We start from the raw sequence: 27,232 nt of genomic DNA on the forward strand, positions 1-27,232 counted from the left end.
GAAACAGAATTAATAGGATTTATATTGAATATATTTATATATTTATAAATTATGTATACACACACAGAGAGAGATACAAATACTGATTTACTTAAAGTAACTGGCTCATGTGATTGTAGGGGCTGGCAAGTCTGAGTTTTGCAGGAGATACTGGCATACTAGAGAACCAGGGAAGAGTTGATGCTGCAGCTTGAGCCTGAAGGCAAGCTGGAAATATTCTGTTTTCCCCAGGGACCTTAGTCTTTTTCTCCAAGGCCTTCAACTACTGGATGAGGCCCACTCTCATTATGGAGAGTAATGTGCTTTCTTCAAAGTCTACTGACTTAAATGTTAATCTCATTAAAAAATACCTTCACAGAGACATCTAAACTAGACAAATTGACACATAAAATTAACCATCACACTGGTTCATATGGTAATTCTATGTTTAACGTTTTGAGGAAATGCCAAACTGTTTTCTGCAATGGCTGAACCATTTTACATTTCCACCGGCAATGTTCCAATTTCTCTACATCCTCGTAAACACTTATGTTTTTCCATTTTTTGGATTTAGCCATCCTAGTGGGTGCAAAGTGATATTTTACTGTGGTTTTGACTTGCATTTTCCTAATGACTAACAATGTTGAGCATATTTTCATGTGCTTGTTGTTCATTTATTTATCTCCTTTGGAGAAATATCTCTTTAAACCCTTTGCTCATTTTAGAGTTGGGTTGTCTTTTTTTTTTTTAAGGATTTGGTAAAGATTTATTTATTTATTTTCCATTTCTAGTCTTTTTTTTTTTTTTTTTTTTTTTTTTGAGACGGAGTCTTGCTCTGTCACCCAGGCTGGAGTGCAGTGGCCGGATCTCAGCTCACTGCAAGCTCCGCCTCCCGGGTTCACGCCATTCTCCTGCCTCAGCCTCCCGAGTAGCTGGGACTACAGGCGCCCGCCACCTCGCCCGGCTAGTTTTTTGTATTTTTTAGTAGAGACGGGGTTTCACCGTGTTAGCCAGGATGGTCTCGATCTCCTGACCTAGTGATCCGCCCGTCTCGGCCTCCCAAAGTGCTGGGATTACAGGCTTGAGCCACCGCGCCCGGCCCATTTCTAGTCTTTTAAAGTATGGTTTCTTTTCTTTTTTTAAAGGATATGGAAAATATTTATCTTTTTTTCCATTTCCAGTCTTTTAAAGTAGACACAGATACGCTTAGGTTAAAGCTGATTTTAACAGCACAAAAAAGTTGAGCACAAAGGATAGGATTAAATTCAGCAATCCAGAGTGATAAAAAGGAAAAGACACTAAGTAGGTGCCTTCAACAGATACATTATCCAAGTTGATTACCTAATAGTTGGACATTAAAGTCCTTATGCTGCAAAAGTGAGAATAATCTGGTGTATGAAGTGTATGGTGGCATTTGTAGCTGTAACTTGTTTTCTGTTTATTAAGCCCAATTAGCATAGTTAAGTGTAGTCTTTAGTATACAATCTACATCCATTTAAATTAAACATAATATTTTCCACAGTAGTGTAAGTAAGGCCACAATATTTATTTTGAGCAAACCCTTTAATGTAGTGATTTTAATATCACTGTCATTCATTCTTTTGGAATATAAAGTGTTTTAACTGAATTAAGGTTACAGATAATTTTTTAAATACTATATCATGACTAACATATTAAAACTATACTTACATATTTATATCTAATACCCAAAGAAAATTCACTGCCAAATTGTTAACAGTAGATATTAAACAGTCTGACTCCCTTATTAACTGATTCTATAGGTATAAGTATAGGTCAGTATGATTTTAGTGTCTATTCTTTCATTTACTAAATTAGGAAAGCAGTATTTGCAGAACAAATAAAAACAAGTGAAGTAGCCACCCAAGGACCATAACAGCTCCTGAGTTAGCTGTGTCACAAGCTCAGATAGAAATCCCCACTATATGCACAAAGCTGGATTCAAATTATTCATCAAAAGGTGCTGGTAGAAGTTGTCGGATGCCTTCCAATATAGATCCCCAATCCCTTGGCCACCAGATGAGACAGCAGCAAAACTCTTTAGAAATTCTGCTGAGAAAATGCCCCCTTTCCTCATCAGGCTTTAAATTCCATGCTAGGTAGCTGTGTGCTTCAGGTGCTTCAAAGAGGAACTCCTTGTGGGGAATATTTTCTGGCCAACTTGACCAATCCCATATCCAACCTGAGCTTTTCTTCAAGATGCTTTCAACGTCTTTCTTTCTCTCGGTATCTTCCTCAGACTGAGAGCTATTTTTCTCCAATGTCTGTGAAGGAGGTAGGCTGTCATAGAACTTTTGGAGCTACTCTGTCCAAATTCAAATTCATTTTAAGCATCTAGCTATATTTTTTCCATGTCACTATTACATTAATTTTTTTTTTTTTTTTTTTTAGAGATCGGGTCTCGCTCTGTTGCCTAGGCTGGAGAGCAGTAGTGTGAACATTGCTCACTGCAGCCTTCCTTTGGGAAGCAAAGCAGAGGATTACTTGAATTCAAAGAAGTACTTTGGAGGCTTCCCAAAGCACTGGGATTACAGGCGTGAGCCACTGTGTCCAGCCCATGTCACCATTATAAACAGAAACTGATATTGGAGCACTGTTCCCCTTCCTATCATTGCTAAAGTGCAGTTCTATCCAGGAGCCCTGCAAGCTCTTTCTCTGCAGCCTGGGGCCCCTGCTCTGTGATATGGTGCCAGAAGGTGGCTGTAGCAGTCTGGGTCACTGGTTGGTTGTGGTCTAGGGGTTGCATGTGCCCTCAGTGGCAGACAGTATAGCAGGCAAGCATGAAGGGTATGGGCCCAGTGCTCAGCCTGTCTTTTTGTTGTTGAGTTGTAGAAAGTTCTGCATGTATTCTAGATAAGAGACCCATATCAGATACACAATCTGCAAACATTTTCTCCCATTCTGTAGGTTGCTTTTTCACTTTCTTATGTTCTTTGATGCAAAAAAGTTTTTAATCTTAGTGAATTCTAACACGTATTTGTTGTCATTGTTGCTCATGATTTTGTTGTCATATCTAAGAATCCATTGCCAAATCCAAGTTCACGGAGATTGACCCATTTTCTTCTGAGAGTTTTATGGTTTTAGCTCTTACATAGTTGATCTATTTTGAGTTAGTTTTTTGCATATGATATACATATAACATATTTTGAATATAGGAGTCCAACTTCATTCTTTTGCAAGCAGATATCCAACTGTCTCACACCATATGCTCAAGAGACTATTTCTTCTTCATTGAATGGTCATGAACCTTTATTGAAATTATAATGGTGACAAGGACAAAGTACTGTGGCTTGTGCCTGTAATCCCAGTGTTTGGGTGGCTATAAATGTATGGGTTTATTTCTAGATTCTCAATTCTATTTCACTGGTCTATATGTCTATCCTTATTCTAGTAGCACGTTCTTTTTTTTTTTTTTTTTTTGAGACAGTCTTGTTTTGTCACCCAGGCTGGAGTGCAGTGGCACAATCCTGGCTCACTGCAACCTCCACCTCGCCTCATGAGTTCAATCGATTCTCCTGCCTCAGCCTCCCGAGTAGCTGGGATTACAGGTGCCCACCACCACGCCTGGCTCATTTTTGTATTTTTAGTAGAGACAGGTTTTCACCATGTTGGTCAGGCTGGTCTCAAACTCCTGACCTCAAGTGATCCACCCACCCCAGCCTCCCAAAGTGCTGGGATTACAGGCATGGGCCACTGTGCCTGGGCAGTGGCATGTTCTTTTGATTGCCATAGCTTTGAAGTAAGTTTGAAATTGAGAAGCTGTATTCCATTTTCAATCTGCTTAAGACATACCTGAGACTGGACAATCTACAAAAGAGAGAAGTTTAATTGGACTTACAGTTCCACATGAAGCCTCACAATCGTGGCTGAAGGCAAGAAGGAGCATGTCACATCCTACGTGAATGGCAGTAGACAAAGAGAGTGCTTGTGCAGGGAAACTCCCCTTTTTATAACCATCAGGTCTCATGAGACAGACTTACTATCAACAGAACAGTACGGGAAAGATCTGCCCCCATGATTCGATTACCTCCCACCGGGTCTCTCCCACAACATGGGAATTCGTTATGAGATTTGAGTGGGGACACAGCTAAATCCTATCAGAAGTATAAATTTTCCAACTTTGTTTCTCTTTTTTAAGATTGTTTTGGCTATTCAGGTCCCTTTGCAATTCTATGGAAGTTCAGCTTTTCCACTACTGCAAAAGAAGCTATTGCAATTTTGATAGGGACTGCAGTGAATCTGTAAATCACTTTCTGTATTACTGCCATCTTAACATTGCCTTCCAACCTATGAACATGGGATATCTTTCCATTGATTTAGGCATTCTTTAATTTCTTTCAGGAATGTTTTATAGTTTTCAGTGTATAAGTCTTTCGCCTCCTTCGTTAAGTGCATTCCTAGGTATTTTATTCTTTTGGATGTTATTGTAAATGGAACTGTTTTCTTAATTTTTTTTGGATTGTTCATTGAGGGAATATAGAAACAGAACTAATTTTTTTTGTTATTGATTGATATGGTTTGGATTTGTGTTCCCACCCAAATCTCATGTCGAATTGTAATCCCCAATGTTGGAAGAGGAGCCTGGTGGGAGGTGACTGGATCATGGGGGCGGATTTCTCCCTTGCTGTTCTTGTGATAGTGATTTCTCACAAGATCTGGTTGTTTAAAAGTGTGTGGCACCTCCTCCCTCTATTCCTCCTGCTCCAACCAAGTTAGATGTGCCTGCTTCCCCTTCGCCTTCCATCATAATTGTTAAGTTTCCTGAGGCCTCCCCAGTCATGCTTCCTGTACAGCCTGCAGAACCATAAGCCAATTAAACCTATTTTCTTTATAAATTGCCCAGTTTCAGGTATTTCTTCATAGCAGTGCAAGAGTAGATTAATATACTGATCTTGTACCCTGCAACTTTGCTGAATTTACTACCTCTAGTAATTTTTTTGTGGATTCTTTGGGATTTTCTATATATAGGATCATATCATCTCCTATAATCTTATTTATTCTTTTCCAATTTTGATGTCTTCTATTTAGTTTTCTTGCCTAATTTCTCTGGCTAGAAATTCCAGTACAATGTTGAGTAACAGTGGTAAAAATGCAATGCCTTGTCTTGTTTCTGATCTTAGAGAAAAGCTTGCATTCTTTTAAAATAAAATGCTCTCATGTTAAAGCCAGTTGCATATTTAAAATGAAGAAGAAAACATAGAAAACTTGAAGTTGGGATACTGGTCATCTGAGATAAAGGTAGAGATAGCCCAGGGGCTAAAAGCTCCAAGGAAAGCAGATGGTAAGTATTAGGAATTAGACAGTGGAGCATTCTAGACGCAGTGCAATGTTTTACTTAACTGAATGGGATGAGGATGGGAATAGAAATGCTTGCTAATTAAAACGTTTGGGTAAGTTATAAATTCTACACAGTGTGCAACAAATATTAACTTACAGTGATAACACATGGGATATAGGATGTATAATAGAACAAGAAACTGGCACTTCTCCATGCAAATACCTGTAAGGTGTGAGTACTGTTTGAAGACATCAGAAGGTGTAGGTCCTGTCAGCAGAAAAACATCAATGATTCCACTTTCTGACATCCAGTGCACATGAGTTTGAGATCTGACCTTTTGTTTAGCAGCAACTGGGCCCATCTGGGACAGTGTATACTGGAAAAAGAACGGAATAAAAATTTGAGAAATTTCCCTTTAACCTGCAACATCCAGCCATATATAAGTAACAGTCTGTTCCTTTAGTAGATACTACTGATATTCACTGATTATACTGTAAAGCTTTTGGTGGCAGAGAAGTGCCACTAAAAATATAATAGCTATGACTCCACTGCAGTGGTTTTGCTTCTTCTTTAAGTATGACACATAGCCATGATCCATAGCTCACCTCTACTGCAGGCTCTGTATTGATCTCCACTAGTGTTTCTGAGGCATTCAGCCAGAAAATGCCTATAGTTCTGCCCAGTTTGTGGGCCAGGAGATAAGGTACTGAACCATAAATGCCCATTTTATCATATATTTGGTATCCATAGACATCCAGGTTATAAAGACGGTAAGCATCTTCATCACTGAAACGCAAAGATTATCATCAATTACCATCACAAATATATTATTAATATTAATAAACAGAATAGCTCTACTCTTCTCTGAAAACACTTAGGTCCCATGCATCTTTGAAGGCTCAAGTCTTGCCACTTCCCTAAAGATTTCCTGACCCAACTTGGGTGAATGTGGTCCTCTTCCCTTGACTCCTTTGGCACCACTTCCTGTGACATTAGCACATACGATCACATCTTACACATCTTTTCTAAATATCTTTTTCTTTTTTCCAGACAGGGCCTCACTCTGTCACCCAGGCTGGAGTGCAGTGGCACGATCTTAGCTCACTGCAACCTCCACTTTCCAGGCTCGGCAGTTCTCCCACCTCAGCCTCCTGAGTAGCTGGGATACAGGTGTGCACCACTACACCCAGCTAATTTTTGTATTTTTTGGTAGAGATGAGGTTTCACCATGTTGGCCAGACTGGTCTCAAACTCCTGACCTCAAGTGATCTACCCACCTCGGCCTCCCAAAGTGCTGGGATTACAGCTGTGAGCCACTGTGCCCGGCCTAAATATCCTTTGAGTGGAGGACTCTCTCCAGTGAATACTCCACAATAGCAAGCACACAGTAAGTATCCACTGATGAATTCTGTGAGTACTTCTCCGCAGTTAAAAGAATTGTGTCCAACAGGCTTCCACAGTGTTTAGCAGGGGAAGATGGGGAACTGAATTGGGGGAGGCAGCACAGAGCTCAGATCAGTGTGAGCGCAGCACAGTTTCTGCTGGACTTGTCACTATGCCTACCTGAAAGTCAACAGCACCTGAACCTGGCAACCTTATCAGACTCTGTTTCTCTTTGGTTTTGTTTCCTCTTAGTCTGATGCCTCTGGCATCTATTTGTCAATAGTGTTAGTCTGACATGATATCCCTGAGGCAACTAAAGGTGATCAGATGCCACATTATTCCATTCTCTGGCTCACTCTCCCATTTTGGTAAAAGACTTTTTCTGGGTCAGTGATTTTTCACAATATGTTCTCCTAGGGTTCCACAAAAGGCCTTGAGAGGTAGAAGTGAAACCTGGGGATAAAGATCTTCCCTCTACTCTGATCACAGCAGCTCCATAATTTTACTTCTTCTGTATTTCTAGGTTCAGTACTATAGTTTTTACAGTTATCTAATTTTACCATAGAAAAAATAAATAAAAATGGAAAACCGGCCAGGCACGGTGGCTCACAGCTGTAATACCAGCACTTTGGGAGGCCAAGGTGGGCGAATCACAAGGTTGGGAGTTCGAGACCAGACTGGCCAATATGGTGAAACCCCACCTCCACTAAAAATACAAAATAAATTAGCCAGGCGTGGTGACAGGTACCTGTAGTCCTAGCTACTCAGCAGGCTGAAGCAGGAGAATTGCTTGAACCCAGGAGGTGGAGGTTGAAGTGAGCCAAGATTGTGCCACTGCACTCCAGCCTGGCCAACAGAGCAAGACTCCGTCACAAAAAAAAAGGAAAACCACTGCTCTGAGTGATCATTCAAGGAGGGTTCTTAAATATCCACAAGCAATATAAAGGAGGAAAAGGCCTGGCACGTATTAGCACTGGCTCAGATAGCTAATAAATGTTTTCAAATCATCTCAATACAGAAACCAGAGCCTCCCATAAGAATTCTTGTTTTCACTTACCCAGTATTTTTAAGTTGGTGTGATTCTGCATGTTGTGGGATCCCATAGAGATGCTCAAATCCATGCAAGGAGAAATCCAAACCAATGGAAGAAGGACCTGTAGAAACCAGGACACCAAGTTTTGTTTTTGAAAGGACACTCACGTAAGGAGATTCAGTTAATTCTGAGTGCAGAGAGATGACTAGACTAGAGGCTGAGAGACCTGGGCTCAGCTAGATCAATCAGCAAATGCTGTGTACTGACCATCTGTGAGATATTATATTCAGGTGTTGTGGGGATACAAAAATGTTTAACTCAAAGTTCTGGTCACGTATTAGTTCTGTTGCCTTAGCGGTGTGATGAAGCTCTCTGTTTCCTCTTTCCAGTAAATCTCTTTTCTCTCTATAAAACATGATAACAAAGTTTTAGAGTTTTTTCCTAATCGAAATTTTCCTTATCACATATTTCTTTGCTTTAGGAAGCAAAGGATATTGCGCATTTTCAGTCTTCACTAGATGAAATGACTGAATGTCTTGTGCCTGATCACTCATTCTTACTGCCAGCCTCATCTGTGACTGCCTATAGAGAATGCAAACGTCAAGGGCACCAGGAGGGCCATAACTGGTTCCTCAAAATATTCCTCCTCTGTGATTGTGATTATATAAACTTCCTTTAACCAAAGACAAAGTCCTTTATCTAGCAATCATTTTAGAGCTACGGGAAAAATGTAAATGACTAGGAGGTATAACGTGGACTTTATGCTAGGTTAAAGTATTTGACATCAAATGGTCCTTATTTGTAGGAGCTTGTGGAAAAGAGATGCTACAGAGAAGATAAAAAATATTAAAACATGGACGGGTATGGTGGCTTCCTCCTGTAATCCCAGCACTTTGGGAGGCTGAGGCAGGTGCATCACTTGAGGCCAGGAGTTCAAGGGTGCAGTAAGCCATGATCACGCCACTGCACTCCAGCCTGGGTGACAGAGTGAGAACCTGGCTCAAACAAACAAACAAAAAGATTAAAAGATTATGATGTTATAGAAAGGAAGGCCTGAGAACCCATGCCCCCACTTTTAATTTGGGGCATTCTGTCAGCCCTGATCATTATACTATGTTGTGGATAATAACGGCTAGAATGGGAATTTTAAAGGTGTTAGAAAGGGTTTGTTATTCTACAGAGTAGGGAGGAGGAAAGAGGAAAATGAGTACTTTTCTAACTGCCTAAGTCCCTAGTACCTGAAAGACACCTCCTAAAGAGACAAACTTGCCCCCCATCCCAATTCCATCACTAAGCCTGGTAAGAAATGTAACAGATGGGAATGTGATACTCATGCGAATGATGGGCCTGGAAAAGGTTGAGAACCATTGGCTTGAAATGTTGCCACTGAGGAGCTCTAGAACTTGGGTTTCTCATCACTTGACTCTCATAAAAATTGAATGTGGAATTTGTAGCTTTCTTATCTAATGAACAGTGCAAGCAGTGTGCTGACCTAGGCCCCTCCACGAGACCATAAGCTCCATGTGGCCTATATTTCTTTTACACTTCCCACAAAAGGCATATAATTGCTATTTCTCTGTTGCAATGCATTACTGAAGGATAGCGAATCTGATCTGAGATTTCTGTTCTTCTGTTAAAGTCACTTGTTTTAGGTGCCAGAGATCAAGGGGCTTTTAGATAGAATTATGCAGCCATTTTTGGAATGATCTGTTTTAATACTATACCAGTTTCAATTTTACCATTAGCTTTGATATCCACAAATTTTCCAAATTTCTCTTCCCACAGGCCCAGATCCTCTTGATTTTCCTGTTGGTACAAAAAAGGGAGCAAAGTGAGTTTACAAATTGTAACAAATGTGTTCACCACAATAGCACATTTTATTTGGATTTTTTTCCTGAAAGACTGAGAAAGTGAGTTCATCTTTTAGAAGAACAGTGTGTGATGTCAGTACATTTAACAAATCAAATCTGTGTTCTATATATATGTCAATAACCATCTTTATGAGTCACAGCTGACATGACTATATATTTTTTATTGTGGTAAAATATACACAACATAAAATTTACCATTTCAACTACTTTTAAGTATAAAGTTCAGGTTCAGTGGCTTTAAGTACATTCACATTGCTGTGCAACTATTGAAACTGTACCCCAAAGAGTTAAATAAGCCAGTGATTAACAGAAATTCTTGAGCTTATAAGATGGCAGATAAGAAAAAAAAAAAACAAGTTGCTGAAATGCTAAAACCCACTGCTTGTGAGATTAAAAAACTGGCTGAAATCAGTTGGAACCAATATGGCCAATTAGAGTCTGCAGAACAAGCTTGCTGGCAACATAGACTGAACTGCCACCACATATTTCATACTAATTCCCTTTGAATTTGCACAGGCAACCTATGAGGAAGCATGAAGAGATAACTGCACATGCCCAACGACTCTTCAGACTTCCCTTTCCTTCCACCAACCGCCTGCTATAATATAATCCCAGAATCTACTCCCTAAAACTTTCTAATAAATTACTGCTTTAAGGCCAGCACAGAGACAAATTTGAGCTGGACTCCTATCTCCTTGTTGGTCAATCTAAAATAAAAACCTTTTCTGTTCTCAAAGACCTGCTGTCATAGTATTGGTTTCTAGTGCATCAGGCAGCAAGCCCCTTCGCTCAGTAACACTGTCACCATCCATCTCCAGAATTTTTTTTTTTACCCTTTTTTAAAAAAAATTTATTATTATTATTATTATTATTATTATTATACTTTAAGTTCTAGGGTACATGTGCATAACGTGCAGGTTTGTTACATATGTATACTTGTGCCATGTTGCTGTGCTGCACCCATCAACTCGTCAGCACCCAACAACTCGTCATTTACATCAGGTATAACTCCCAATGCAATCCCTCCCCCCTCCCCCCTCCCCATAATAGGCGCCGGTGTGTGATGTCCCCCTTCCCGAGTCCAAGTGATCTCATTGTTCAGTTCCCACCTATGAGTGAGAACATGCGGTGTTTGGTTTTCTGTTCTTGTGATAGTTTGCTAAGAATGATGGTTTCCAGCTGCATCCATGTCCCTACAAAGGACACAAACTCATCCTTTTTATGGCTGCATAGTATTCCATGGTGTATATGTGCCACATTTTCTTAATCCAGTCTGTCACTGATGGACATCTGGGTTGATTCCAAGTCTTTGCTATTGTGAATAGTGCCGCAATGAACATACGTGTGCATGTGTCTTTATAGCAGCATGATTTATAATCCTTTGGGTATATCCCCAGTAATGGGATGGCTGCGTCATATGGTACATCTAGTTCTAGATCCTTGAGGAATCACCATACTGTTTTCCATAATGGTTGAACTAGTTTACAATCCCACCAACAGTGTAAAAGTGTTCCTATTTCTCCACATCCTCTCCAGCACCTGTTGTTTCCTGACTTTTTAATGATTGCCATTCTAACTGGTGTGAGATGGTATCTCATTGTGGTTTTGATTTGCATTTCTCTGATGGCCAGTGATGATGAGCATTTTTTCATGTGTCTGTTGGCTGTATGAATGTCTTCTTTTGAGAAATGTCTGTTCATATCCTTTGCCCACTTTTTGATGGGGTTGTTTGTTTTTTTCTTGTAAATTTGTTTGAGTTCTTTGTAGGTTCTGGATATTAGCCCTTTGCCAGATGAGTAGATTGCAAAAATTTTCTCCCATTCTGTAGGTTGCCTGTTCACTCTGATGGTAGTTTCTTTTGCTGTGCAGAAGCTTTTTAGTTTAATTAGATCCCATTTGTCAATTTTGGCTTTTGCTGCCATTGCTTTTGGTGTTTTAGACATGAAGTCTTTGCCCATGCCTATGTCCTGAATGGTACTACCTAGGTTTTCCTCTAGGGTTTTTATGGTATTAGGTCTAAATTTAAGTCTCTAATCCATCTTGAATTAATTTTCGTATAAGGAGTAAGGAAAGGATCCAGTTTCAGCTTTCTACTTATGGCTAGCCAATTTTCCCAGCACCATTTATTAAATAGGGAATCCTTTCCCCATTTCTTGTTTCTCTCAGGTTTGTCAAAGATCAGATGGCTGTAGATGTGTGGTATTATTTCTGAGGACTCTGTTCTGTTCCATTGGTCTATATCTCTGTTTTGGTACCAGTACCATGCTGTTTTGGTTACTGTAGCCTTGTAGTATAGTTTGAAGTCAGGTAGTGTGATGCCTCCAGCTTTGTTCTTTTGACTTAGGATTGTCTTGGAGATGCGGGCTCTTTTTTGGCTCCATATGAACTTTAAAGCAGTTTTTTCCAATTCTGTGAAGAAACTCATTGGTAGCTTGATGGGGATGGCATTGAATTTTTTTTTTTTTTTTTTTGAGATGGAGTCTCGCTCTGTTGCCAGGCTGAAATGCAGTGGTGTGATCTCGGCTCACTGCAACCTCCAACTCCTGGGTTCAAGCTATTCTCCTGCCTCAGCCACCCAAGTAGCTGGGATTACAGGCGTGCACCACCACGCCCAGCTAATTTTTGTATTTTTAGTAGAGACAGGGTTTCACCATGTTGGCAAGAATGGTCTTGATCTCCTGACCTCGTGATCCACTCGCCTTGGCCTCCCAAAGTGCTGGAATTACAGGTGTGAGCCACCATGGCCGGCCTCCAGAACATTTTTTTTTTCCTGGGCAGTGCCCGGGGGTGTGGAGGGAGTCTCTGTGGAAACCCCTGAGCACTGCCCATCTGCAGAACTTTTTCATCGTCCCAAACTGAACCTCCTTGACCATTAAAGAGCAACTCCCCGTTTCCCCCCCGTCAGTCCCTGGCAGCCACCATTCTACTTTCTGTCTTTATGAATTTGACTACTCTAGGTACCTCCTACAAGTAGAATGATATATAATTTGTCCTTTTGTAACTGGCTTATTTCACTTAGGATAACAACTTCAGGTTTCATCCATGTTGCAGTATGTATCAGAATTTCCTTCCTTTTTAAGACTAAATAATATTCCATTGCATGTATTTATCACATTTTGTTTGGGCATTCATCCATCAATGGACACACTTCGGTTGCCTCCACCTTTTGGCTATTGTGAATAATGCTGCTATGAACATGGGCATATAAATATCTGTTTTGAGTCCCTGTCTTCACTTCTGGGTATAGACCCAGAAGTGGAATTGCTGGATCATATTGTGATTCTATGTTTAATTCTTTGAGGAACTGCCGTAACTCTTGACATGAATATCTTTACAGGAACCAAAATGTAAAAGTGCTTTGAAAAATGCAATCTTTAATATGTAAGAATTAAAAAATTTTTCTTCTTGTAAATATGTGAGGCAAAACATTTAGAACCAAATAACTTAGGTCTGTTTTAAGAGATCCTATGCAGAGATTCGTTTTTGCTGAGATGGGCACTTTACCCCCCTGCTTCAATCAATCAGCCAAACTACTGGCTACATTCTTGTGCTAGTTTGAGAAGTCGAGTCAACTGGGATGGCAATGACTGCTCAGGTCCATAATCTTTTGAAGCAAAGGTACAAACTTTCTCAGCCTTATAAAAGTCTTCTTTTCCCTAGAATAAAAACTTTAAAAAATTGTGTATGTGTGAAATGCATATTTCTTTAAATGACTCTTTGTCCATTTCTAGGTTCATAATTAAAGCTTCTGTAAAGCAAGCCTGTTTTTTTTTTTTTTTGTTTGTTTGTTTGTTTTTGACAGGGTCTTGCTCTGTCAGCCAAGCTGGAGTTCAGTGGCACAATCACTGCAGCCTTGACCTCCTGGGCTTAAGTAATTCTTCCGCCTCAGCCTTCCGAGTAGCTGAGACTACAGGCACATGTCACCATGCCTGGTTAATTTATTTTTATTTTTTATAGAGACAAGTCTCACTATGTTGCCCAGACTGGTCTTGAACTCCTGGGCTCAAGCAATCCTCCCTCCTTGGCCTCCCAATCTGTTGCGATTACAGGCGTGAGCCACCATATCTAGCCAGCTGTATGTTAAAAAAAACCAAAACACCTGAATGCATAATACAGGGGCTACTATTCTGGGGTCCCTGGATGGGCTTTAGAGTCCATTAACTCCCTCAAACAATATGAACAATTTTAATTTTTCTACAGAGACAGTTCATAGTTTCCATCAGATTCTTGCAAAGGGGTCTGTGACTCAAAACCACTACCTAATCTATCTATTGTCAGGGCTCTTTTTTTTGTTTTTATTTCTTCTTAAAAAAAAGTGGGGGGATACACGTGCAGAACGTGCAGGTTTGTTACACAGGTATACAAGTGCCATGGTGGTTTGCTGCACCTATTGACCCATCCTCTAAGTTCCTTCCCCTCGCCCTCCAGCCCACAACAGGCCCTGGTGTGTGATGTTCCCCTTCCCATGTCCATGTGTTCTCATTGCAACTCCCGCTTACGAGTGAGAACATGCAGTGTTTGTTTTTCTGTCTCTGTGCTAGTTTGCTGAGGATGATGGCTTCCAGCTTCATCCAGGTCCCTGCAAAGTACATAATTCCATTCCTTTTTATAGCTGCATAGTACTCCATGGTGTATATGTACCACATTTTCTTTTCTTTTTAAATCTCTGAACAGTGGATTTTGTTACTTTTATGTTGATTTTTATTATTGGTTTATTTTATTATACTTTAAGTTCTGGGATACATGTACAGAATGTGCAGGTTACATAGGTATACACGTGCCATGGTGGTTTGCTACACCCATCAACCCATCATCTATATTAGGTATTACTCCTAATGCTCTCTCTCCCCTAGGCCCCCACCCCGCAACAGGCCCTGGTGTGTGATGTTCCCCTCCCTGTGTCCATGTGTTCTCACTGTTCAACTCCTACTTATGAGTGAGAACATGTGGCGTTTGGTTTTCTATTCCTCTGTTAGTTTGCTGAGAATAATGGTTTCTAGCTTCATCCATGTCCCTGCAAAGGACATGAACTCATCCTTTTTTATGGCTGCATAGTATTCCGTAGTATATATGTGCCATATTTTCTTTATCCAGTCTATCACTGACAGGCATTTGAGTTGGTTCCAAGTCTTTGCTAATGTGAACAGTGCTGCAATAAACATATGTGTGAATGTGTCTTTACAGAATGATTTATAATTCTTTAGGAATATCCCCAGTAATGGGATGGCTGGGTCCGATGGTATTTCTGGTTCTAGATCCTTGAGGAATCACCACAGCCTTCCACAATGGTTGAACTAATTTACACTCCCACCAACAGTGTAAAAGCATTCCTATTTCTCCACATCCTCTCCAGGATCTGTTGTTTCCTGATTTTTTAATGATTGCCATTCTAACTGGTGTGAGATGGTACTCATTGTAGTTTTGATTTGCATTTCTGTAATGACCAGTGATGATGAGCTTTCTTTTATGTTTGTTGGCCACATAAATGTCTTCTTTTGAGAAGTGTCGATTCAGAACCTTTGTCCATTTTTTGATGGGGTTGTTTTCTTCCTGTAAATTTGTTTAAGCTCCTTATAGATTCTGGATATTAGCCCTTTGTCAGATGGATAGATTACAAAAATTTTCTTCCATTCTGTAGGTTACATGTTTACTCTGATGATAGTTTCTTTTGCTGTGCAGAAGCTCTTTAGTTTAATTAGATCCCATTTGTCAATTTTGGCTTTTGTTGCTATTGCTTTTGATGTTTTAGTCATGAAGTCTTTGCCCATGCCTATGTCCTGAATGGTATTGCCCAGGTTTTCTTCTAGGGTTTTTATGGTTTTAGATCGTATGTTTAAGTCTTTAATTCATCTTGTGTTAATTTTTGTATAAGGTGTAAGGAAGGGGTCCAGTTTCAGTCTTCTGCATATGGCTAGTCAGTTTTCCCAACACCATTTATTAGAGAATCCTTTCCCCATTGCTTTTGTCAGGTTGTCAAAGATTAGATGGTTGTAGATGTGTGGCATTATTTTTGAGGCCTCTGTTCTGTTCCATTGGCCCACACATCTGTTTTGATACCAGTACCATGCTGTTTTGGTTACTGTATCCTTGTAGTATAATTTGAAGTCAGGTAGCGTGATACCTCCAGCTTTGTTCTTTCTGCTTAGGATCGTCTTGGCTATATGGGCTCTTTTTTGGTTCCATGTGACATTTAAAGTAGTTTTTTCTAATTCTGTGAAGAAAGTCAATGGTAGCTTGATGGGGATAGCATTGAATCTATAAATTACTTTGGGCAGTATGGCCATTTTCACAATATTGATTCTTACTATCCATGAGTATGGAATGCTCTTCCATTTGTTTGTGTCCTCTTTCATTTCTTTGAGCAGTGGTTTGTAGTTCTCCTTGAAGAGGTCCTTCACATCCCTTGTAAGTTGTGTTCCTAGGTGTTTTATTATCTTTGTAGCAACTGTGAATGGGAGTTTGCTTATGATTTGACTCTCTATTACTGGTGTATAGGAATGCTTGTGATTTTTGCACATTGATTTTATATCTTGAGACTTTGCTGAAGTTGCTTATCAGCTTAAGGAGATTTTGGGCTGAGATGATGTGGTTTTCTAAATATATAATCATGCCATCTGCAAACCGAGACAATTTGACTTCCTCTCTTCCTATTTGAATACTTTTTATTTCTTTCTCTTACCTGACTGCCCTGGCCAGAACTTGCAATTACTATGTTGAATAGGAGTGGTGAGAAAGGGTATCCTTGTCTTGTGCCAAGGGAATGCTTCCAAAGGGAATGTTTCCAGCTTTTGCCCACTCAGTATGATATTGGCTGTGGGTTTGTCATAAATAGCTCTTATTATTTTGAGATACATTCCGTCAATACCTAGTTTATTAAGAGTTTTTAGCATGAAGGGGTGTTGAATTTTATTGAAGGCCTTTTCTGGATCTATTAAGATAATCATGTGGTTTTTGTCATTGGTTCTGCTTATGTGATGGATTACGTTTATTGATTTGTATAGGTTGAATCAGCTTTGCATCCCAGGGATGAAGCCGACTTGATCGTGATGGATAAGCTTTTTGACGTGCTGCTGGATTTGGCTTGCTGGTATTTTATTGAGGATTTTCTCATCAACATTCATTAGGGACATTGGCCTCAAATTTTCTTGTTTTGTTGTGTGTCTGCCAGGTATGGGTATGAGGATGATGCTGGCCTCACACAATGAGTCAGGGAGGAGTCTCTCTTTTTCTATTGTTTGGAATAGTTTCAGAAGGAATGGTATCAGCTCCTCTTTGTATCTCTGGTAGAATTCAGCTGTGAATCCGTCTGGTCTTGTGCTTTTTTTGGTTGGTAGACTATTAATTACTGCCTCAATTTCAGAACTTGTTATTGTTCTATTCAGGGATTCAACTTCTTCCTGGTTTAGTCTTGGGAGGGTGTATGTGTCCAGGAATTTATTCATTTCTTCTAGTTTTTCTAGTTTATTTGCATAGAGATGTTTATAGTATTCTCTGATGGTATTTTGTATTTCTGTGGGATCAGTGGTGATATCCCTTTTATCATTTTTTATTATGTCTATTTGATTCTTCTCACTTTTATTCTTTATTATTCTGGCTAGCAGTCTATCTATTCTGTTAATCTTTTCAAAAAACCAGCTTCTGGATTCATTGATTTTTTTGAAGGGTTTTTCATGTTTCTATCTCCTTCAGTTCTGCTCTGATCTTAGTTATTTCTTGTCTTCTGGTAGCTTTTGAATTTGTATACTCTTGCTTCTCCAGTTATTTTAATTGTGATGTTAGGGTGTTGATTTTTAGATCTTTCCTGCTTTCTCCCATGGGCATTTAGTGCTATAAATTTCCCTCCAAACACTGCTTTGGCTGTGTCCCAGAGATTCTGGTACATTGTGTTTTTGTTCTCATTGGTTTCAAAGAACTTACTTATTTCTGCCTTCATTTTGTCATTTACCCAGTAGTCATTCAGGAGCAGGTTGTTCAGCTTCCATGTAGTTGTGCAGTTTTGAGTGAGTTTCTTAATCCTGAGTTCTAATTTGATTGCACTGCGCTCTAAGAGATTGTTTGTTATGATTTCCATTATTTTCCATTTGCTGAGGAGTATTTTACTTCCAATTATGTAGTCAATTTTAGAGTAAGTGCGATGTGGTGCTGAGAAGAATGTACATTCTACTGATTTGGGGTGGAGAGTTCTGTAGATGTTTATTAGGTCCACTTGCTGCAGCATTGGGTTCAAGTCCTGAGTATCCTTGTTAATTTTCTGTTTTGTTAATCTGTCTAATATTGACAATGGGGTGTTATAGTCTCCCCCTACTATTTTGTGGGAGTCTAAGTCTCTTTGTAGGTCTCTAAGAACTTGCTTTATGAATCTGGGTACTCCTGTATTGGGTGCATATATATTTAGGATAGTTAGCTCTTCTTGTTGCATTGATCCCTTCACCATTATGTAATGCTCTTTTTTGTTTCTTTCAATCTTCGTTGGTTTAAAGTCTGTTTTATCAGAGACTAAGATTGCAACCTCTGCTTTCTTATTTATTTATTTTTTGCTTTCCATTTGCTTGGTAAATATTCCTTCCTCTCTTTATTTTGAGCCTATGTGTGTCTCTGCACGTGAGATGGGTCTCCTGAATACAGCACACCAATGGGTCTTAACTCTTTATCCAATTTGCCCATCTGTGTCTTTTAATTGGGGGATTTAGCCTGTCTACATTTACAGTTAATATTGTTATGTGTGAATTTGATCCTGTCATTATGATACTAGCTGGTTATTTTGCCCATTAGTTGATGCAGTTTCTTCATTGTGTTGATGGTCTTTACAATTTGGTATGTTTTTGCAGTGGCTAGTACTGGTTTTTCCTTTCCATATTCAGTGCTTCCTTCAGAAGCTCTTGTAAGGCAGGCCTGGTGGTAACAAAATCTCTCAGTATTTGCTTGTCTGTAAAGGATTTTCTTTCTCCTTTGCTTATGAAGCTTAGTTTGGCTGGATATGAATTCTGGATTAAAATTATTTTCTTTAAGAATGTTGAATATTGGCCCCCACTCTCTTCTGGCTTGTAGGGCTTCTGCAGAGAGATCTGGTGTTAGTCTGATGGGCTTCCCTTTGTGGGTAACCTGACCTTTCTCTATGGCTGCCCTTAACATTTTTTTCCTTCATTTCAACCTTGGTCTGACGATTATGTGTCTTAGGGTTGTTCTTCTCAAGTAGTATCTTTGTGGTGTTCTCTGTATTTCTTGAATTTGAATGTTGGTCTGTCTTGCCATGTTGGGGAAGTTCTCCTGGATAATATCCTGAAGAGTGTTTTCCAACTTGGTTCCATTTTCCCTGTCACTTTCAGGTATACCAATCATAGGTAGGTTTGGCCTTTTCACATAGTCCCATATATCTTGGAGGCTTTGTTCGTTCCTTTTCATTTTTTTTCCCTCTAATCTTGTCTTCACTCGTTATTCCATTAAGTTGATCTTCAATCTCTGATATTCTTTCTTCCACTTGATCAATTTGGCTATTGATACTTGTGTATGCCTCATGAGGTTCTCATGCTGTGTTTTTCACCTCCATCAGGTCATTTACACTCTTCTCTAAACTGGTTATTCTAGTTAGCAATTCCTCTAACCTTTTTTCAAGGTTCTTAGCTTCCTTGCATTGGGTTAGAACATGCTCCTTTAGCTTGGAGGAGTTTGTTATTACCCACCTTCTGAAGCCTACTTCTGTCAATTCATTAAACTCATTCGCCATCCAATTTTGTTCCCTCACTGGTGAGTTGTGATCCTTTGAAGGAGAATAGGTATTCTGGTTTTTGGAATTTTCAGCCTTTTGGGCTGGTTTTTCCTCACCTTCATGGATTTATCTACTTTGGTCTTTGATGTTGGTGACCTTTGGATAGGGTTTTTGTGTGGACGTCCTTTTTGTTGATGTTGATACTATTCCTTTCTGTTTGTTAGTTTTCCTTCTAACAGTCAGGCCCCTCTGCTGCAGGTCTGCTGGAGTTTGCTGGAGGTCCATACCAGACCCTGTTTGACTGGGTATCACCAGCAGAGGCTGCAGAACAGCAAAGATTGCTGCCTGTTCCTTCCTCTAGAAGCCTCATCCCAGAGAGGCATGTGGAAGATGCCAGCCGGAGCTCTCCTGTATGAGGTGTCTGTTGACCCTTGCTGGGAGGTATCTCCCAGTCAGGAGGCATGAGGGTCAGGGACCCACTTGAGGAGGCAGTCTGTCCCTTAGTAGAGCTTGAGCGCTGTGCTGGGAGACCCACTGATCTCTTCAGAGCTGGCAGGCAGAAATGTTTAAGTCTGCTGAAGCTGTACCCACAGTTGCCCCTTCCCCCCAGATGCTCTGTCCCAGAGAGATGGGAGTTTTATCTATAAGCCCCTGACTGGGGCTGCTGCCTTTCTTTCAGAGATGCCCTGCCCAGGCAGGAGGAATCTAGAAAGGCAGTCTGGCTACAGCAGCTTTGCCAAGCTGCAGTGGGCTCCACCCAGTTCAAACTTCCAGGTGGCTCTGTTTAGACTGTGAGGGGAAAACTGCCTACTCAAGCCTCAGTAATGGCGGACGCCACTCGTCCCACCAAGCTTGAGTGTCCCAGGTCAACTTCAGACTGCTGTGCTGGCAGTGAGAATTTCAAGTTAGTGGATCTTAACTTGCTGGGTTCCGTGGCATTGGGATCTGCTGAGCTAGACCACTTGGCTCCCTGACTTCAGTCCCCTTTCCAGGGGAGTGAACAGTTCTGTCTCGCTGGTGTTCCAGGCGCTACTGGGGTATTTAAAAAAAACCATGCAGCTAGCTTGGTGTCTGCCCAAACAGCCACCCAGTTTTGTGCTTGAAAACCAGGGCCCTGGTGGTGTAGGCACCTGAGGGAATCTCCTGGTCTGTGGGTTACCAAGACAATGGGAGAAGTGTAGTATCTGGGCCAGAATGCACCATTTCTCACAGCACAGTCTCTTGTGGTTTCTCTTGGCTAGGGGAGGGAGGTTCCCGATCCCTTGTGCTTCCCGGGTGAGGCAATGCCCCACCCTGCTTCGGCTCAGCCTCCGTGGGCTGCACCCACTCTCTAACCAGTCCCAATGGGATGAGTCAGACACTTCAGTTGGATATTCAGAGATCACCTGCCTTCTGCGTTGATCTTGCTGGGAGCTGCAGACCGGAGCTGTGCGGCCATCTTGCCAGCGTACCACATTTTCTTTTTTTTTTTTTGAGATGGAGTTTCGCTCTTGTTGCCCAGGCTGGAGTGCAATGGCGCAATCTTGGCTCGCCGCAACCTCCACCTCCCAGGTTCATGTGATTCTCCTGCTTCAGCCTCCCTAGTGGCTGGGATTACAGGTGTGCACTACCATGCCCAGCTAATTTTGTATTTTTAGTACAGACAGGGTTTCTCCATGTTGATCAGGCTGGTCTCGAACTCCCAACCTCAGGTGATCCGCTTGCCTCGGCCTCCCAAAGTGCTGGGATTACAGGCATGAGCCACACACCCAGTCCCACATTTTCTTTATCCAGTTTATCATTGATGGGCACTTGGGTTGGTTCCATGTCTTTGCTATTGTAAACAGTGCTGCAATCAACATACATGTGCATGTGTCTTTATAGTAGAATGATTTATATTCCTTTGGGTATATACCCAGTTAATGGGGCTGCTGGGTCAAATGGTATTTCTGGTTCTAGATCCTTGAGGAATCACTATACTGTCTTCTACAATGAACTAATTTACATTTCCACCAAGAGTGTAAAAGCGTTCCTATTTCTCCAGAGCCTTGCCAGCATCTATTGTTTTTTGACTTTTTAATAATCATCATTCTGACTGGTGTGAGATGGTATCTCACTGTGGTTTTGATTTGCATTTCTCTGATGATCAGTGATGATGAGCTTTTTTTCATATGTTTGTTGGCCATGTAAATGTCTTCTTTTGAGAAGTGTCTGTTCATATCCTTTGCCTATGTTTTGATAGGGTTGTTTTTTCTTGTAAATTTGCTTAGGTTCCTTGTAAATTCTGGATATTAGCACTTTTTCAGATGGGTAGATTGCAAAAATTTTCTCCCATTCTGTAAGTTGCCTGTTTACTCTGATGATCATTTCTTTTGCTGTGCAGAAGCTCTTTAGTTTAATTAGATCCCATTTGTCAATTTTGGTTTTTATTGCATTTGCTTTTGGTGTTTTCATCATGAAGTCTTTGCCCATGCCCATGTCCTGAATGGTATTGTCTAGGTTTTCTTCTAGGGTTTTTATGGTTTTGGGTTTTACATTTAAGTATTTAATTCATCTTGAGTTAATTTTTGTATAAGGTGTATGGAAGGGATCCAGTTTCAGTTTTCCGCATATGGCTAGTCAGTTTTCCCAGCACCATTTATTCAATAGGAGATCCTTTCCCCATTGCTTGTTTTTTTCAGGTGTCTCGAAGATCAAATGGTTGTACATGTGTGGTGTTATTTGGTTATTTCTGAGGTCTCTGTTCTGTTCCACTGGTCTATATGTCTGTTCTGGTACCAGTACCATGCTGTTTTGCTTACTGTAGCCTTGTAGTATAGTCTGAAGTCAGGTAATGTGATGGCTCCAGATTTGTTCTTTTTGCTTAGGATTGTCTTGGCTATATGGGATCTTCTTTGATTCCATGCGAAATTTAAGATAGTTGTTTCTAATTCTGTGAAGAATGTCAATGGTAGTTTGATAGGAATAGCATTGACTCTATAAATTATTTTGGGCAGTAAGAAAACTTCAGGCCAACATCCCTGATAAATATCAAAGTGAAAATCCTCAATAAAATACTGGCAAACCGAATCCAGCAGCACATCAAAAAATTTATCCAACGTGATCAACTCAGCTTCATCTCTGGAGCAAGGCTGGTTCAACATACGCAAATCAATAAACATAATCCATCACATAAACAGAACCAAAGACAAAAATCACATGATTATCTCAACAGATGCAGAAAAGGCCTTTGATAAAATTCAACATCCTTCATGTTAAAAACTCTCAATGAACTACATATTGATGGAATATATCTCAAAATAGTAAGAGTTACTTATGACAAACCCACAGCCAATATCATATTGAATGGGCAAAAGCTGGAAGCATTCCCTTTGAAAACTGGCACAGGACAAGGATGCCCTCTCTCACCACTCCTATTCAACGTAGTAATTGGAAGTTCTGGCCAAGGCAATCAGGCAAGAGGAAGAAATAAAGAGTATTCAAATAGGAAGAGAGGAAGTCAAATTGTCTGCTTGTAGACGACATGATTTTATATTTAGAAAATACCATCATCTCAGCCCCCAAAAATCCTTAAACTGATAAGCAACTTCAGCGAAGTCTGAGGATACAAAATCAATGTGCAAAAATCACAAGCATGCCTTTACATTCACACTAGACAATCAGAGAGTCAAATCCTGAATGAACTCCCATTCACAATTGCTACAAAGGGAATAAAATACCTAGGAATACAGCTAACAAGGGATGTGAAGGGCCTCTTCAAGGAGAACTACAAACCACTGCTCAAGGAAACAAGTGAGGACACAAATGATAAAACATTCCATCCTCATGGATAGGAAGAATCAATATCGTGAAAAGTGCTCTTTTGAAGATACATCTGACTGGGAATGAAGAGAGAGATGATTTCTGGAGTGTCCATTCTTCACAATTCAGCAAAATAATCTTTTTAAAATAGAAATAAGACCATGCATCTCTGCTACTTAGAACTGTTCCAAAGTTTTCCTTTGCTCTTATGACAAACTCAGAAAGGTTGATATGGCTTGGAAGAAGGTAAGCTCCATGATAAATGGGGGACTTATATTTTTCAATGATGTCTCACCAATTCCATGAAAAGAGACTGGGATATAGGAGGTACTTAACAAATAATTGTTAGATAAAAGAATTATTACAAATCTGTCCACAGCACTGCCCTGCCTATCTCTCTAGCCTCGTTACATACCACCCTCCCCTTTGCTTTCCTTTCTCCAGCTAAAATAAATATATATTGCATACATATTCCATTTCTTCAAATGGAATATGCTCCGTCCTACCTCCAGATCTTTGAATATGCAGTTCCCTCTACCTGGAATGTTCTTTTCCCCACTTTTTGATTTGTGTATACTAACACATCAGTTTCAGCTTTAACATTATTTCCCTCAGAAGGTCTTTCTTGACCCTCATCTTGGCCAGATCTCTTGTATTCTTCTGTAGCACAATTTTGTAACACTCCTCATGCTTGTAATTACTTACTTAATGTCTATCTTTCCCAGTAGATTCTAATTTCCATGAGAACAGGTTTGGGATTTGTTTTATTCAAGGCTGATTCTCCTTGCCTAGCAATAATGCCTGGCAAAAGGCAGGCACTCAGGAAGCATCTGTTTTTATGAATGAATGAGTGAATGAATGAATGAGATGACAAGGTGAGCCAAATAAACAGGTGGTCCTATTTATATGCAGTAGATCATTTAACAAGCACCCTTCCATAGAAGGAAGAAAGAGAATTCCTTATATGCCCTATCATTATGATGATGGTGAAAAAGATAACAATAAATAGATCAATCTAGATTACCTGAGAGGTGTCCACTGATGCCTCCTCCTCATTTTCTTTAGCAGCTCTGTTTTAACATAAATAAAGTTGTTTCACTCAATGGCAAGACTGATAGAATTTTGTTCAATGATAAAGATTTTCATTTCCAACTTTTAAGACCCCATAAGTTATATCTTTAACGTATTAAATATAACATCATTATAAAAATAAAAATGAAGCCAGGTGCAGTGGTGCCTGCCTGTAATCCCAGCTACTTGGGAGGCTGAGGCTAGAGTGTCACTTAAACCCAGGAGTTCGATGTCAGCCTGGGTAACATAGTGAGCTCTCATCTTTAAACAATAAAAAAAAATTTTTAAATGAGTTTATAAAATTGGACAGTAATGATGAACATTCATCTAATAACTTCATTTCTTAATGTAGAAGTATTTTAATTTTGTTAACTCTTTAAAAAATGCTTTTATCATTTTTTATTATAAATGGTAAACATGCTCATAATATTTCAACAAAACCTCAGTAAGCAAGGTAGAACATAGCTCCCTTCACTCAGTGTGACTCTCCTTACTCCCAGAACACAGCACCATAATGTACAGTCTTTTGGAATGACTGTGACAATTTAGTCTTCCACCTAGAGTTGTATTTGAGCGCTCATTTCCCCACATTCTTAACAATGTTGGATTTTATCAATCTTTCAGTTTTTGCCAAATCTAAAATTGTAGAAAAAAATAAATGTATTTCAGTTTGTATTTCTATGAGCATGAATGATGTAGGCTAACTTTTACACATTTAATGGGCAACATAGTGAGACCCTGTCTTCCAAAAAAAAAAGAAATGGAAAAAGAAAAAAAATTTGAGTGAAAAATATATTACAAAAGGATCTATACAGCATACTTTTATTACATAAAAGTTTTTTTAGAAAAGGCAAATCCAAATAATATGTTGTTTGGAAATTCATACATATGTGGGAATGCAATTAAAAACCCCCAAGGAGGCCGGGTGCAGCAGCTCATACCTATAATCTGGGCACTTTGGGAGGCTGATGTGGGTAGATTACCTGAGGTCAGGAGTTCAAGACGAGCCTTGAACCCCTGGTGAAACCTTGTCTCTACTAAAAATACAAAAATTAGCTGGAATATGGTAGTGGGAGCCTGTAATCCCAGCTACTTGGGAGGCTGAGGCAGAAGAATCGCTTGAACCTGGGAAGCGGAGGTTGCAGTGAGCCAAGATCGCATCACTGCACTCCAGCCTGAGCAACAACAGTGAAACTCCATCTTAAAACCAAACCAAACCCAAGGAAGTGATTAACACAAAATTTAGTAAACTGGTTACCTCTGAAGGTAAGATATACTATGCTAACACCAATCAAAAGAGAGTAAGAGTAGATGTATTAATTTCAGACAGAACAGATTTCAAAGCAAGGAAAATTTGGGGGGATAAAGAAGGATATTACATAATGATAAAGGGATTAATACTCCAAGCAGACATAACAATCTTTTTTTTTTTTGAGACGGAATTTCACTCTTGTCGCCCAGCCTGGAGTGCAATAGCGTGATCTCGGCTCACTGCAACCTCCACCTCCCAGGTTCAAGCGATTCTTCTGCCTCAACCTCCTAATTAGCTGGAACTACGGGTACCTGCCACCACACCTGGCTAATTTTTCATATTTTTAGTAGAGACAGAGTTTCAGCATGTTGGCCAGGCTGGTCTTGAACTCCTGACCTCAGAAGATCTGCCTGCCTCAGCCTCCCAAAGTGCTGGGATTACAGCCATAAGCCATTGTGCCCAGCCCAACATAACAATCCTTAATGTGTGTATGAGTCTAACAGAACATCAAACTATATAAGGCAAAAACTGATTTGTTGAGCTTTTTAGCCATTGTTAGGATGGAGTAGTGACTTCTAACCTCCTTACATGCCAGATGGGAAACTGGAAGTCCTTGACTTTTAATTTTGTTCATGCTGTGTGTGTGTGTGTGTGTGTCTATAATAAAGCTTATTTTTTTTTTCTTGTGTTGCTTTCTGAGTAGAATCAAAGCTTAAAATGTGTAAGTAACCAAATGCATCAATCTTTTCCTATGGCTCTTTAGTTTATGTCACACTATCACAATTACAAAAATATTGTTCTATATTTTCTTCTGTTTTTGTCTTGTTATGTTTAATTTTAATTCATCTGCAATTTATTTTTGTTAATGTTACGAAGTTAAAATCTAACAAAATTTTTTCCAGTTAGATCATCTGATTTTTCTAACACAAATATAATTATAAATATAAATGTAAATCATGGAACTATAACTACCAGTACAACCTCTATGGAAGGCAATTTGGCCATACCTATGAAAACTATAGGCCGGGCACGGTGGCTCACGCCTTTAATCACAGCACTTTGGGAGGCTGAGGCAGGTGGATCACGAGGTCAGGAGATCGAGATCATCCTAACACAGTGAAACCCCCTCTCTACTAAAAATACAAAAAGAAAATTAGCCGGGCATGGTGGCGGGCACCTGTAGTCCCAGCTACTTGGCAGGCTAAGGCAGGAGAATGGAATGAACCCAGGAGGCGGAGCTTGCAGTGAGCCGAGATCATGCCGCTGCACTCCAGCCTGGGCGACAGAGCGAGACTCCATCTCAACAAAAAGAAAAAACTACAAATGCACAAACCATCTGATCAACAACTATCTTTTTATGACTCTATACTATAAATACACTTGTATATCTGCACAATGACACATATTCAAGGTTATTAGTAAACTAGTTGTAAAACAAGATTAGAAACAACTTTAAATTCTTCAATAGAGAATTTACTCAGTGAATCACAGTACAGCCATAAAACAGAAATTATGTAGCTGCTTTAAAGAAATTAAGAATTATCACATTGTTAAGAGAAAAAAAGCAAGGTGTAGAATAATGTGTAAAGGTGGCGCCATTTGTGTCAGGAAAGGAAAAGTCAAAGAATATATATAAAATGTATATACATAAATTGTTTCTGAAAGGATACACAAAAAAACTGGAAACACATTACTTTCTTTTTTTTCTTTTTCTTTGAGACAAAGTCTTGCTCTGTTGCCCAGGCTGGAGTGCAGTGGCGTGTTCTCAGCTTACTGCAACCTCCGCCTCCCGGGTTCAAGTGATTCTCCTGCCTCGGCCTCTTGAGTAGCTGGTACTACAGGCACGCGCTACTACACCTGG

The 27,232-nt window shown here is 39.9% G+C and overlaps 1 protein-coding gene and 1 pseudogene across 4 annotated transcripts in view; both read right to left on the reverse strand.

Moving 5' to 3' along the window:
* LOC105491688 (glucosidase alpha, neutral C) overlaps nt 1-27,232 on the reverse strand; it is a 96,238-nt gene that overhangs the window by 41,114 nt on the left and 27,892 nt on the right. For all 4 annotated transcript variants that reach the window (XM_071067031.1, XM_071067030.1, XM_071067032.1 and 1 more), the window contains 5 exons: nt 24,073-24,118; nt 9,431-9,497; nt 7,716-7,812; nt 5,881-6,061; nt 5,498-5,651 (listed from right to left, as the gene is read on the reverse strand). In XM_071067031.1, the coding sequence (XP_070923132.1) occupies nt 5,498-5,651; nt 5,881-6,061; nt 7,716-7,812; nt 9,431-9,497; nt 24,073-24,118 (545 nt within the window). The remainder of the gene's footprint in view (nt 1-5,497; nt 5,652-5,880; nt 6,062-7,715; nt 7,813-9,430; nt 9,498-24,072; nt 24,119-27,232) is intronic.
* Nucleotides 1,080-4,013, reverse strand: LOC139364153 (BCL2/adenovirus E1B 19 kDa protein-interacting protein 3-like; annotated as a pseudogene).

This window comes from Macaca nemestrina, chromosome 7 (assembly GCF_043159975.1).
Source record: "Macaca nemestrina isolate mMacNem1 chromosome 7, mMacNem.hap1, whole genome shotgun sequence".
NCBI lineage: Eukaryota > Metazoa > Chordata > Mammalia > Primates > Cercopithecidae > Macaca > Macaca nemestrina.